Source organism: Pelodiscus sinensis, chromosome 4, assembly GCF_049634645.1.
Source record: "Pelodiscus sinensis isolate JC-2024 chromosome 4, ASM4963464v1, whole genome shotgun sequence".
Lineage (NCBI taxonomy): Eukaryota > Metazoa > Chordata > Testudines > Trionychidae > Pelodiscus > Pelodiscus sinensis.
In genome coordinates this window covers 59,816,243-59,830,451 of record NC_134714.1, presented here as the reverse complement: position 1 = coordinate 59,830,451, position 14,209 = coordinate 59,816,243, and the positions used below count along the sequence as shown (strand labels likewise).

Sequence of the window (14,209 nt, the reverse complement as noted above, 5' to 3'; positions counted from 1 at the left end):
AGTAATTATTTCAGTGAGGATGGATAATTAAAAAGAAAGACTATACCAGGAAATGACAAAAGATAAATACTATAAAATCCCTCTCAGTGGTTGTATAGGCTGATTATAATACTTTTGTTGAGGAATCACTCTGAATTGTACCTGCTAAAAGAATACTTACAAGAAAGAACTCTTTGGCCAAACTTCCCTCTACAATCTCTAGCTCCTTCAAGTATAACAAATGAGGAAGTAGATTTTCAGAAGAGAAACATCATCTGATGGTATCTTTCTGTATGGACTAAAGACTATATTATCTCATTATATATCAACAATCAACGCCTGTGACATAATTGAAACAAATTGTGGAGACCCAACAATATCTATTTAACCTGGGAATTTTCTTGTTCACAGTCAAGAGATCTGGGGAAAGGGGTAAAGCAAGCATACATATTTTTGTTTTCAGGTGAAGTGTTTTATTGCCAGAAGAAATATGAAAACATGATGTTCTCATGTAATGTAACGTTGTTACTGATGGGTTAATCCTATTTGAACAACATAATACTTATATCCAGTGTTGCTGTAGCTGTGTTGATTACAAGATATCAGAGACACAACATGGGTGAGCTAATATGTTTCCTTGAAACAACTTCCATTGATGATAGAGACAAGCTTTTGAGCTTACACAGAGCTCTTTGGGTTTGAAGGAAAAAGCCATATCCTGAGACATGCTGTAATAAATGCTCAAAAAGATGGACATTTTGCAACTGTTTGCCTCATCAGAGTAGTCAGGTAGTTGACTTATATTACAGACGATCAAGAGCTATTGTTTCTGGAATCTATCATTTGTGATGACAGAGCTTGCCTGGAAAGAAACTGCATATTCATGGCAAAACTACTGGGCTGTGTCTAGACTGGCCAATTTTTCCAGAAAATCTGCCCCTTTTCCGGAAAAACTTGCCAGCTGTCTACACTGGCCGCCTGAATTTCCGCAAAAGCACTGACTTCCTACTGTAAGAAATCAGTGCTTTTTGCGGAAATACTATGCTGCTCCCGTTCAGGCAAAAGTCCCTTTTGAGCAAAACTTTTGCACAAAAGGGCCAGTGTAGACAGCTGACATTTGTTTTCCGCAAAAAAGCCACGATCACGAAAATGGCGATCGGGGCTGTTGTGCGGAAAAGCGCGTCTAGATTGGCACGGACGCTTTTCCACAAAAAGTGCTTTTGCAGAAAAGCATCCGTGCCAATCTAGACGTTCTTTTCCGAAAATGCTTTTAACGGAAAACTTTTCCGTTAAAAGCATTTCCGGAAAATCATGCCAGTCTAGACGTAGCCCTGATGTTAAAATTAAGTCAGGAACTGACATCACAGTCATCTCAGAAGGGATTTACAATTACCTTCAATCCCTCTCATAACTGAAGTCACTTGACACTGCTCTGACTAGTCGTCTAGAGATAGTCTGACCTTTATGGGCCAGTTCACTACAGAAACAATGTACAAAGATAAAAATTATGGATTCAGAGCATATGTGATGAAAGGATCACAGACCAACATCCTTCTCTGATGCATCATGACAGTAATAATAGGTCTAGTGAGAAAGTAAAGGAACTTGGCTATTCGGTGATATAGGACTTTTGAAAGGCGATCCAGTGTAAATAACCTTAAACGACACTGTACATACACCTTGCAGGAATCCTATTTCAATACTTCATAAAATGTAACCATAAAAGAGTATGGAATAGATTGCATAATCTCTGAGTCAAAAGCATGGTCTGTCCTAGTCGTTCCTTATAAAAAAAATTGGAAAGATACAAATCTGTGTGGGTATTAAAAGACTTAATGAAGCATTTGTGAGAGAAAAAATAAATCCTTTCAAAACCTGAAGACAGGATACTTCAACCGAGATTCCCCTAGGGTGTCCAACACTAGTGGTTATTTGGCCGGTTGTGTGTGGCTAGTTCACAATCGCAGTAGCCCCGATAGTGGCTACTGCTTCAGAACTGGTTGGACACCACAGCCCTCAGGGATTCTAGCAAATACCATTAACCAAAGAAAATGTTAAACTGACTCCATATGAACACTTTTACAAGAAACATCACCCAGTCAACTGCCAGGTCTAGAAATTAGTCCCTGGGTTCATATCAAACTGAATGGAGCAAAAGGATGGGCACCTCCAGATGTCTTAAAGAAAAAGAATTTAGTGCCCAGATCCAGGGTTGGCCTTACCACGAGGCGAACTGAGGCAGCCGCCTTAGGTGCCAGACTGTTGGGGGGGTGGAAAGGCGACACGGACCCAGGGAATAGAGACCTTTCAAAGTTTTGGCACAAGAGAGAGAAAAAGGGGCTCCCCGCCTCAGGTGCCAAAATGATATAGGCCAGCCCTGCCCAGATCATATAGAAGGGGAACTGACGGGAGAGTTCAGCAGAAAGCCCCGAACACTTCCCAGCGTGCTTAGTCAAAAAGCACCATCCCAGGGAATTCACGCCTGCGCCAGACCACAGCCGCTCACTAGGGTTGCCAGGTGTCCGGTTTTGACAGTCCAGTATTTGAGAGAAACAAATTGAGAAAATATAAACGTCCGGTATTTTCTAAATAAGATGTAACTAGACTGTGCTGTGATGTCAGGTGTGTCCCGTATTTCTGTTGAAACCATCTGGCAACCCTAAAAGCCAGACCTGCCCCTCACTAATGGCCCCTGCCCTGCGCGTTCCAGCGCTGAGACCCTTCCCACACCGAGCGCACGGCCTGACACTGGACCGCGCTGGGCAGGCAGTAGGCGGCGCTATTTGGAACCCCCTCAACGCGCCTGGACGAGCTTTAAAGCGCCTGATGACGACACACGGGGGGGGGTCACACTCGCGACCATCCCTGTTTGGTACAGAACAAGGACCCCTACTCGCCACAAACCCACCTCCGCTACAAAACACCTTGATGGCAGGCGCGGGCCAATCGTTTCACCGCTTTAAAGCCCGTCATCCAGCACGTGACTCGCAGGCTGGCTTCGTTTTCCGCGGCGTTCCTCCGGCGCAGGCGCTGTAAGTTTCCATCGTTGCCGGTAAGTTATTCGGCCCGTCCTCTCTTTGCGCATGCGTTGGCCACCAGTGCTCTGTGTGGTGCATGCGCGGGGGGGAGAGCGGCAGCTGGTGCTGCCATGGCGGCCTGGCCAGACGCGCTGCGCTCGCTGCTGCTGTTGCTGGTGGCCTCGGGGCTGCCCGGCGGCTCGCGGGGCTCAGAGGCGGCCGGGGCGGGGGAGCCTCCTGGCGGGCCGGGCCCCGGGGAGCGGTTTAAGATCGAGGGCCGGGCGGTGGTGCCCGGGGTGAAGCCGCAGGACTGGATCGCGGGGGCCCGGGTGCTGGTGGACGGGGAGGAGCACGTCGGCTTCCTCAAGTGAGCGGCGCACGGGCTCCGGGAGAGGCCGAGCTGGCGGGGGGAGGCTGCTGCTGCCGGTCTCCGGCTCCCTGCTGGCCGGGCGGATCGCCCCTGCCCCGGCGCCCTGTCCGTGCTGGCCGCTTCCTGGGAGGGGGACCCACGGGAGCGCCCCGCTCAGACAGCGGCTTCTGGGGAGCAGGGGGCCAGGCCGGGGTGGAAGTCATGTGCGGTTTTTACAGGTTCTGTCACATCGCAGCCGGTGTTCCCCATCACCTGGTGCTCAGGAGAGATTCACATGCCGCCCAGCTGATTAGCAGCGTGCCCACAGTTAGGCTTTTTTTGTTCCTACTGGTGGTGCAAAATCACACATTGATGGAAAAGATTAGAGGGAACATTGATTGCAACTCTCCCTTGTGTGTGTGTGAGGGGTCAGGTTTGGTAGGAGGGTAGCGATAGGACAGTACCTATAAGAAATTTAAGTGTGTGGTTGAAGAGGGTGTGGGGGAGCTCAGGGCAGGGGATTGTTGATGTGGGGGTGGGTCTGGGTGTGCAGCCATCATGCTATCCATCTGTCAAATTCCCTGGGTGGTGGGAACAGCCCTGCCTGAATTCTGAGGCTGAAGCCTGGTGCAATGTAGCATCCTGAGCCCCACACAGACAGTCTCTTCCTGAAGTGCTGCATCCACAGTACACCCGCATATTTTCTCCTCTGGGCTAGGTGGATGCTCACCAGCTGCTGCCGTAAACATACCTCCCTATCATGGGTTGCCTTATGCTTGGCCGGCAGGTATGCGGTGAGCTAAGAGGCTAATCTGTTCTTGCCACTCCTGGCTGATGCTTTGGTGACCTGGCTTGCAGCTGTGTGCCTCACTCACACCTTGAGCTGATGGTATAGGGTTGCTCATGAGTGTTGGCTGACAGGCATTCTTAAAGCCCCCTTATTTATGTCAAGAAAAATATAGAATTATGGGCAGAGCAAGAACACCTTTCTCATTTGTCCAGGCTTCCAAGTACTGCATGAGGTCAGCTAGATAGCCTGTGCAAGCAGGGGGCAAAGGGAGTTGTCTTCTGTTCCACAGATGTTGCAATAAAGACATTAAAACAATGTAATACAAGTAGTTAGTTAGTCACAGTTTCAAAGCTTCCACCAGTTTATTTCTGCAACTTGATTGTGATGCTATCGATTCCAGCACAGCTTTTTTTTCTCTCTAAACTCTTAATAGTATCTGTGAAATTCATTGGCTGCTCCTTAAAGATCAGGTGTTGTCCCATATATGAGACTTTTTAAAAATGAGCACTTGTGTAATACTCTTTTTGTATATTGAAATGTGGTGAATATTTTATCCTCAGGACGGATGGAAGTTTTGTGGTTCATGATATACCTTCCGGATCTTACGTAGTAGAAGTTATATCCCCAGCTTACAGGTTTGAACCAGTTCGAGTGGACATAACTTCAAAAGGCAAAATGAGGTGAGCACTTCATATTATTTCACTCAATTGCAACCAGTTGAATTTGACTAGCAGTGCAATATTATTGCTACTTGATCTCCCTGTAATTAAGACAGGGTTGAGTCATCCATTTTAGATCATAAGTTACGATTTGTACTTTTTCAAAAGTTACTTATAAATGGAAATTTAGCTTCAAAGGTTTAGCTTTATTTTGATTTTTTCCCCCTATTCCCACAAATTAACATGAACAAATGGAAAAGATTTGGAAGAAAATTGGTAAAAGGAAACTATGAATGTAATATTCCATTTAATCAGTGAATTGGTTAAACATATTGTTTTACTGGTTAACAGCTTACATAGGAGCACTCCAGCCTGCCCACCCCCATCTGTGATGTGCCAGACCAGGCCCACTGTGGGCAGGGCCAATTGCAGATAGGCTGGAACACCCACTGCCCATAGCTCATTGCTCTGATGGAGCTGGGCTGGAGTGCCTCTGCCTGTGGCACACCAAGCTGAAGCAGCCCCCTGCCCATGGTGAGGGTGATGGCTTATTGGTTAATCAGTTAACCATTCACATCCCTAAAGGAAACAAAATAGTAATTTTCTGGATTGATAGCAGGCAATGTGAAATAAAATCTGCTCCTAAAATCTCTACTTCTTCTCTTTTTTGAAGGGCTTCCAGAGGTTTCTCAAAATTATTTTTTCTAATTTTAATCTGAATCCATTTTCTGTCTTGTTTGGTTACATTCGGTCTGAGTCGGGGTGGTTACGTTCTGTTTGATTCCGAAAGAGGATCTCTTCTCCTCCTTATCCCTCCCCCACCCCACCCCATTAGAATCTCTCTAATTTATTCACGCTTCTTCAGTCAGCCTACAGTAGTTATTTGAAGAATGCATCTCCTTATTTCAGGGGTGGAACAGGTTGCTGTGTTAGAATTAAGGGCCATGTTTGTTCCTAAATCCTGAAGTGCTTTTACTAGGCCATGACTCAGACCCCTGTACTCTGTGCTTGTCTCATCACAGCAACTTCAGTTATGTCCTTTGTGTGTGTTACAGTAAGGTGCCTTAGTACATTCTAATACACAACTGTACATTATTGCACATTCTTCAGCAAATAGTACAAAGGAATAATTATCCCTCCTATAAGAGGGATTTGTTTGAGCTAGTAAGATGTTATCCGGCTTTTCCATTGTATGATCACTTAAGTCATAAGCCCAAGAGGCAGAAGAAAGGTGGCCATGGGAAGAGTAATGCTCATTTTATGGCTTCTAAAAGATTAACAAATTGAACTTTGCATTAACTGAGTTTAACAACCATGAAACATTTTACTTTTATACATTTTTTTAAAGGATTTAAAACAATCATGGGTTGTGCTGGGGTATTTGTTTGTTAGAAGTCATTAAAATCTACAGAAGGAGGTACCCAGAAGAAAGTGTTCTCACAGTTGCATTTCACAAAGCAAGTTTACCAGTTAGCTAGTTGCAGAGATCTCCATAACAGTATTGAAGATTTTGGAATCTCAGCTGAATTTTTTCCGAAGCTTTAATCAGATTGTCATAGTAAAATCATCTGACTAATCTTTTCTGACCAGCACTAATAGCTTAACACCCAAAATTGTTTAACAACCACTTCTGACCAAATGATTCTTCTGTTGCAGATCTTTTATTTTTTCTTACCTTCCCACTTCAGATTTCTCATTCTACCATAATTGATAGTCTGGAAAAAGATTAGAGTGGATATTATTAGGATGTGATGATGGATATTGCTTAAAGAGTAACATCTGGCCAAATGTCTTCTGTGGTTCACACTTTCATGTAGAAGCTGGTTAAATTTTTTAGTCTTGTAACCAGCTTTGACTAGAGTGAATATTAAATAAACATTTGTGAAGTTAGAGGGGAGGAATTTAAAAATGCTTTTAAAAACTGTATTTTTTTCACTAGAGCAAGATATGTGAATTACATCAAAACTTCGGAAGTAGTCAGGCTGCCATACCCACTTCAGATGAAATCTTCTGGACCCCCATCTTACTTTATAAAGAGAGAATCTTGGGGATGGACAGATTTTCTAATGAATCCTATGGTATGTATACTTGCAGCTTATAAATCTATTTGCTGCTAATATAAGCTATTACCCAAAAGTTTTTTCAGGTTGGATTTAGGATGGGGTCCATCCATAGCAGTTAGAACCCCAAGCAAAGGAAAAAAAATACAACTTTGATACTTATGGAAATAGAGAAAATACTCAAATTGTTTGCAAATCAGTAAAACAATCTTGTTTTCAGTTATATTGTCCGTAAGATAAGAGGCATCTCTAAAGATGAATAGGTACACCAGCCAAACAGCAATTGCAGACTCATGGTTGGTTGTTGAAAAATGCTTATTACCGATAATTGGATGAAGCCAGTGGGATGGTGATGCAACATTGACTTAAAATGTCACCCTTCTCAGCCAGCAGCAAGAGTCTTTTGCTGTCTTTTTTGTTAATAAGAGCAGGCATTGCAGCATTAAGCATAATTGTATGTGCAAATAACCAATATTGATGATGAGTCTTTACTGTAAAAATAATCTCCTGCTGTTTTCCCAATTAAAATCATGAAAGCATTATTTCTTTATATACTATTTTAATTTGAATATAAAGTGAGCATATTACTATATAACGTGCAGAGAACAAAATCATAATCAGACGGAAATCAAAGGCAAAATATGAAAATGATACATCCTAAACACATTTTTTGTGTTAAAATAGGGTAAAGAATGCTGTGGCTCTCTAGATAGTAATTTTTTCTTGTCTTAGACAATGTTATAATTGTAAATGTGCTTATTTTAATGTGATAGCTGATAGGGAAGAAACAGGCGACCCAGGAGCAGATGGGGTAAACAGTACTGCTTTATTGCCCACACATGTTTACCTTGGACATTCAACACATCATCTGAGTGTCAACAAATTGGCAGGAGTCAGAACCTTTTATCTATTTTAGTATGTTAATTCACACGTCTATTACTACTTTTCCTAAAACTTTATTTAGTAATGTTAACTCCCATAAAATGAATATTAATAAGAAAATAATTAATACAATTATACCTTCTCATAATTACTATTATATCATTTCTAATTTAATCAACACTTTCCTATACTACAGACTAACCGGTTACAGAGATTACAAGGAATTTAACCCTGAAGATACGTTATGCAGAGCCAGTGAGGATAAGCAAGAGACATAACAAAATAGAGCAACTCCATACTTATCTGGTCTCCTAGTCTACAAGAACAAAGAGAGAGAACATGTTCATACAGCAGCAAGGATAATACTGATTTTGACCCGACTCTTAATCTATCTTCCCAAACTACAAAAACAAAAGGAAAAAGCATGTTTAAAGGGTAATGCTGTGGCTAACCCCTGAACCACTAATGCAGAGCTATTTCAGACCTATTAATTTTTACATACTCCAACAATTGCCATATTTTTTAAACAGTCATCAAATCAGAAGTACACTATACCTCATAATGTCAGTCCCACATATAAACAGAGCTGTGTACATGCGCTGTGCTTGGAATGCTTAGCGCATGTACACAGCTTAGTTTAAAAAAAAATTAAGACTTGGAACAGTCTAAGATGGGGAAACTCATAGCTTGCACTTATATGTTCTTTATAAGGGATGAAGATATTTAACTAATATAAAATGTTATAGAGCCAATTTGGTGATTTAAACAGTGTCTTGTTAATTTTGTTTGTCTTTCAGAACATTTTAACTGTTCATGCTCAGATGTATCAGGATCTTTCTACAGTAAAAGTCTAACCGTGTTTGGCTCAATTAAGGGCATCTCTGTCCATGGTAGTTATACTTTTTTGTAGCCTAATCCTAATATGCCTGAGCATGCACAGATATTATATGTTGTTCTTGTTTCAAAACAAGTTAGAACATATGTATAATATAAATTACAATTTTTTTTAAACGAGGAGTCCTGTGGCACCTTATAGACTAACAGATTTATTGGAGCATAAGTTTTCATGGGCAAAGACCCACTTCATCAGATGCATCTGACAAAGTGGGTCTTTGACCACGAAAGCTTATGCTTCAATAAATCTGTTAGTCTATAAGGTGCCACAGGACTCCATCGCTTTTGCAGATCCAGACTAACACGGCTACCCCTCTGAAATTTTTTGTAGAGTTTCATGTTATATTGTGGGCTAATTATGTTTAATCTGGCAGGAAAAAAGACAAACTGCAACCAAAACCCTTTTAGATGTTTTTGATGTCCGAGAGTTCTGATGCTTCAGTAGAATAGGAGGGTACTAAAGGAAATACAGATGCATTCACCGTCATATGGATTCGCTGTCATGCATGTGCTGTTTTTGCTCCTCAAGTGATGTAGAGTCAGATTATAGTTTTAAAATTAGGTTAATTAGTACAATATGGATTACTTCTAGTCCTGCAGATCTTTTCATAGACTAAGTTCTTACTGAATTACAATGAACAAAACTGGCAAAAAGTTGTGTTTCCAGAGTTTCAAGAATCCATTTCTCTTCTAATTTCATAGTCTTTAGAGAAGCTGAGAGATCAGGCACTTTGACATACTTGGCATGCACTCTCACCTTGTTCCCTAAAGCTTATTTACATTGCAGTCCTGCTGAGTATCCTTAGTTATGTACTTCCCTACTGACCTATAATGTAGTAGTTTACATATCAGTGCATCTGATTCTGAGATTATCTTAAAATAGTGAAATAACTTTTCAGAGAAATGAAGTCTTCTATTTGCTGCAGCATTACTGATGGGAATGAGTTGTGATTTTCTGACAGTTTTGTTGGGTTGCCCTGCCATAGAATAGGGATGTTAAATATTGGTTAATTGAATAGTAGATTAACCTCATGAATTTTTATTGGTTACTAACTATTCTGTAGTCTCTGAGGATGAGCCAGCAGCCAGTGTGCTCCACCCCACTCCCAAGGAGCCCCCTGCAACTCTGCGCTGCTGCTGCCTATGTATCCGAGGCAGCAATGCCGGGTGCCAGATGGAGCTGGTCCGTGAGGAGAGCTAGTTTAGAAACCAGCTCCACTTGTGGACTGGCTGCCTGTCTCCCTGTGCTGCTGCCTCTGATACAACGACAGCAGTACAGGGTGGCAGCAGTCCCTGTCTGGGGGTAGATCTGACTTGGTGCAAGCCGGAACTGAGCCAGGCTGCCTGCCAACCTGGTTCCTAATACACTTTAAACACAGAGCTGCAGTGGGGACTGAGCCAGGATTGAGCTCACCTGGCTCCAAATATACTTTAAATGCAGAGCTATGTCCCAGAGCTGGTGCAAGATGAAACTGAGCTGGACTGCTGGCCAGCCTACTAAAAAAAGTACTGGCAAGGAGGGTGGGGAATGCATGTAGTCTGTAGCATTAACAGATAAGATTTCGCTTATCTGTTAATTGACTACACTATTATATCCCTACCATAGAACAGGTCACAGATCGAAACTTAATTATACCTTTTTTAGGAAATGATCATATAGTCTAAAAGTTGACATCTGTTTCTCTTAGTTGCTTAGTTCACAACTACAGTCCATTCTTTAGCCAAGTTTGACCTACATTAAATACTTGATGCTAAATGTGCACATGCCACAAAAAAAGGTTTAAGTAGGATCCATGTTGACATACAGCCATCTCTTGGGCTTCCTGCTCAAGTGTATTTGAAAGATTATTCTGATGAAATTGTAGTTTTTTTCCCCAAGAAATATCATTTCTATTTATAACACTTCAAAAAATGATAGTGATGGGATTTTTTTGTTTGGTAGCCTCCTCTTCCCCCACACCCACATTCCATTAGGGTTTAAGATATATGCTTCCTCCTGGCCTGTTTTCTTTAAAATTCATGATGTTGTTGTTGTTGTTTGTTGTAGCCCTCCACATTCCTAGAGTGTGTTTCTTTATTGTAGCAATCTGGGTTGAGGGTTTTAACAATATTCCATTTGAAGTTTTCATTCTTTGCCAGTGAGCCATCAAGTCCACAATCGAAACTGAATTCTCCTGTGTGGCCCCTTACAGAACTACTAGATCACTGAGCCTAATTTTCAATAGTTTTGAAATACGGATTTCCAACTAAGATTTAATCTTCACTTTCAGGTGTTCAGTGTTAGCCTTTCTTAAAATACAGGAAACAAGGGCTCAGACTAAGGAAATGTTCTTTGAATTTCTCTCTTCTGTTTAAGGTTATGATGATGGTTCTTCCATTACTGATATTTGTATTGCTGCCTAAAGTTGTCAACACCAGTGATCCTGATATGAGACGGGTAAGTGTGCTCAGTATGAGTAGATTAAAAAATATTACTGGATATCAAATTTTTAGCTAACAGTGTTGATGAGATGTTAAGTTACAAAAAACTGGAATGTGCCTCATGGGGGAGACACTAATAGATAGTTGTATACAGTGAAAACTAAGTTGCAAGCAGAGTTACTTGGTTCTAATCTTCCACTTGGGTTAGAACACAGAGTTTAATTATGTACAATTACGAATTGCATTATGTTCTGATATTTTCCAGGCTTTCTGCAAAAATCAGTTCCCTAGTCTCTGTCCACTGAGTTTTCCTGTAAATCTTCTCCCAATTTGAACTCTTAACTGTTAAAATCAGGCATTGAAAACCCAACAGGGCTTGCTTTTATGAACTTTGAATAATATTTATGGACATTCGTAGGTGTGTTATGACCCATAAGACTTAGTGTTCTTTTCCCCTCCTGTGCCTTCACCAAAAATGCATGGTTTACTCTGCTGTTAATTTCACCATGTGTCACAGTGGTGTTATGATATGGAGCCTTAATGTAGCCACTTAATTTTTTAAATTATCCTAATTTATTGTCCTTTTACCATGCAAAATGCCAAATAGCGGAAGGCTAGGACAAAATGGAGATTCAAGGTGTTTACTAAATCTTTTCTACTATCTTGAAATGTTCATTGTCTGTCTTGAGGTGGCTGCTTCTTTTGGCATTCAGTTGGTTCCAACTCCTCTTTCTCAGAAACCACTGTCTCCAGTAGTCCTTTACCGGTGTCCAGGCCTCTTTAAAGTGATACATTTTAAAAGCAAAAATCAGAAGGCGTTTAATGCCTTTGATTTAATTCTGATAGAAACTAAAACTTGAAAGTTGACCAACTACCTGTGAAATGTTGTTCTTCTAGGCTGAATCCTAAACAAAAGAGAACACCCAAAAAACCTGTTCTTTAAGTGCATGCACTACTCCACTGCTGGGGAAAAACAAGATGCTTTTATTGTTTTGGTTTTTATTAACTAGACCTAAAACATTCTCTCATGAAAAAGGCGCTTTTACTACACTCTTCAATAGTGTATTGGTTTGTTTGTGTTTTTTTACTTTTAGGTAATCAGCATATTGATACCTACTGTATAAAACTGAGGTAATAGTTGTGCTCTTGTATAAGTATTAAATATTAGGTATAATATCAACAGGCTTACTAGCTAACTTTTGACTAGTTCTTACTTGAAAAACACTCGAAATTATAAGACAGTTCTGAAAATTTGCATTGCGTTTCTGTCCCTCGTTAACAAAACTGAAGAGTTATAGCACACTGAAAAAACAATTTCACTTGTATTAATACAGGTAAAAGAAGAAAAAAATGTTTATTTTTCAAAATGTCTAAAGTTAAGCATAGATGGATGTCTCCACATTAAAATCCTTTTCTGCACATAGAAAAGGAAGACATTGAGGCATCCGCAATCAGTGCTGTGAACTAGCTGTCAAATAATGGGTAGCTATTGGTAGGGATATCTATTCTGCCCAACTTCCCTCCCCACCAAAAGCAGCCTGAAAGCCTGGGTCAGGTGATTTAGGCCCCTGCTACTGTGCTAAAAATAGCACTCTAAACTTTCCTGTTAGGGGTAGAGCCTGTGCTCTAAAAATGGGTGGAGTATTTTGCAGTGTAGACCCTGTCCTATGTACATTTCTGCTAGATGTGCAAAAAAATTAGTTTTTTCCAAATCTTTCGGCCAAATCTGAAAAACTTAAAAATATGTGAAGTTTGGAAGAGGACAGTGAACTTAATCTAAACAATATAGTATTGTACAGAGGATCTTAACTAGAGTTGGCTTTGACAGATGGATAGTTTTTATATACAGTAACAATAATGTGTCCTGTAAGGCTACTTGAGACATGGTTGCTTTGGTTATACTGAGTGCTTTTAGTATTTTTTTTTAAGTTTCCTTTTATAGTTGGGGATTTGGCTGTGGATGCACAAATAAATTATCTTTATATTGCTGTGCTCACTAGAGAACTAGCGCATAACAACATGATTGAGGAAATTGCAAAGCTACTTACTGTGCCTATTCAACTGATATTTCAGAAACAGTTTTGAACAGTCATGAGTTTTACATTTAGATTTTTTTTTTTGGTAATGTGCAGGAAATGGAGCAGTCAATGAATATGCTAAATTCCAACCACGAACTGCCTGATGTCTCAGAGTTCATGACAAGACTATTCTCTTCAAAATCTTCCAGCAAGTCTGGCAGTGGCAGCAGTAAAGCAGGGAAAAGTGGTGCTGGAAAAAGGAGGTAGTTGTTTCTTCCTCCTGGGCCTTAGTTTGCACAACTATTTTTGTGTGGTATCATCTGTATGGGTCTTAGAAGTTCAAAACACCACTGCTGTAAACTTGATTCAACATGAAAATTGATCTGCTACAACTGTTGTATGTGATGTAGCTTTTTAGCCTGTTTAAGCTGTTTTGTACTTTGGCAGTAAGCAGAAAAGGACATGGCTTCAATCTTGTATGTGTATAAGGTCAATATTGATGATACTGAATTAACTGTATTGCTCTGTAGAAAATGACATTAAAGTAATTAAATTATATGATGTGCTATACCTTAATGAATAAGTTTTAATTTCTGGACAAAATCTCACTATATATAAAAACATTTGGTTTTAAAGAAAGTTTTATTCTGAAAAATGAGCTGAACATTTTTTCTATCCTTCTCTTCTAACCAGTTCTTGAATACATGAAGTTTCTCCCTTTGCTGACATTGAGTCATTTGAGTGTACTTCTGCCAGCTAGAAGTATTTGAATTGAATATATTATATATTTGAGTTATTTTATTTTGTATGTACATTTGGTGGCTGCCAAAATCCTATTTAATAAGGTTAGTTTGAGTGGAATTATAGATCATGGGTTTTTCTGTTTCATTTTACTTATTTAGCAGCTGCCACAGAACTTCAACACGAGCAGGCAAACACCTTTTTTCAAAACTTCTCACAGTATCTATCAAGTCACTTATGGATCTTTAATAGCCATACAGTAAAGGAATTCAGCACAGATTCCTCAGCTTACACTGAATGCCTCATTTCTGCTTACTAGTTCTCTAACTGAAACAAAACACAGGACTATGCAGCACTTTAAAGACTAACAAGATGGTTTATTAGGTGATGAGCTTTCGT

The 14,209-nt window shown here is 40.5% G+C and overlaps 1 protein-coding gene across 2 annotated transcripts; it reads left to right on the top strand.

The window, feature by feature from the left end:
- Positions 1-3,081: 3,081 nt before the first annotated feature.
- Positions 3,082-13,627, top strand: EMC7 (ER membrane protein complex subunit 7). 2 transcript variants are annotated; one of them, XM_075927063.1, is made up of 6 exons: positions 3,082-3,363; positions 4,696-4,815; positions 6,734-6,872; positions 10,987-11,067; positions 12,146-12,182; positions 13,184-13,320. In XM_075927063.1, exons 1-5 carry the CDS (start codon positions 3,128-3,130, stop codon positions 12,173-12,175), a joined length of 606 nt encoding a protein of 201 aa, XP_075783178.1. In that variant the 5' UTR covers positions 3,082-3,127; the 3' UTR covers positions 12,176-12,182; positions 13,184-13,320. The 2 variants fall into 2 exon arrangements, with proteins under 2 accessions (XP_075783178.1, XP_075783177.1); XM_075927062.1 differs by lacking the exon at positions 12,146-12,182 and having other exon boundaries at positions 3,085-3,363; positions 13,184-13,627.
- Positions 13,628-14,209: the final 582 nt, after the last annotated feature.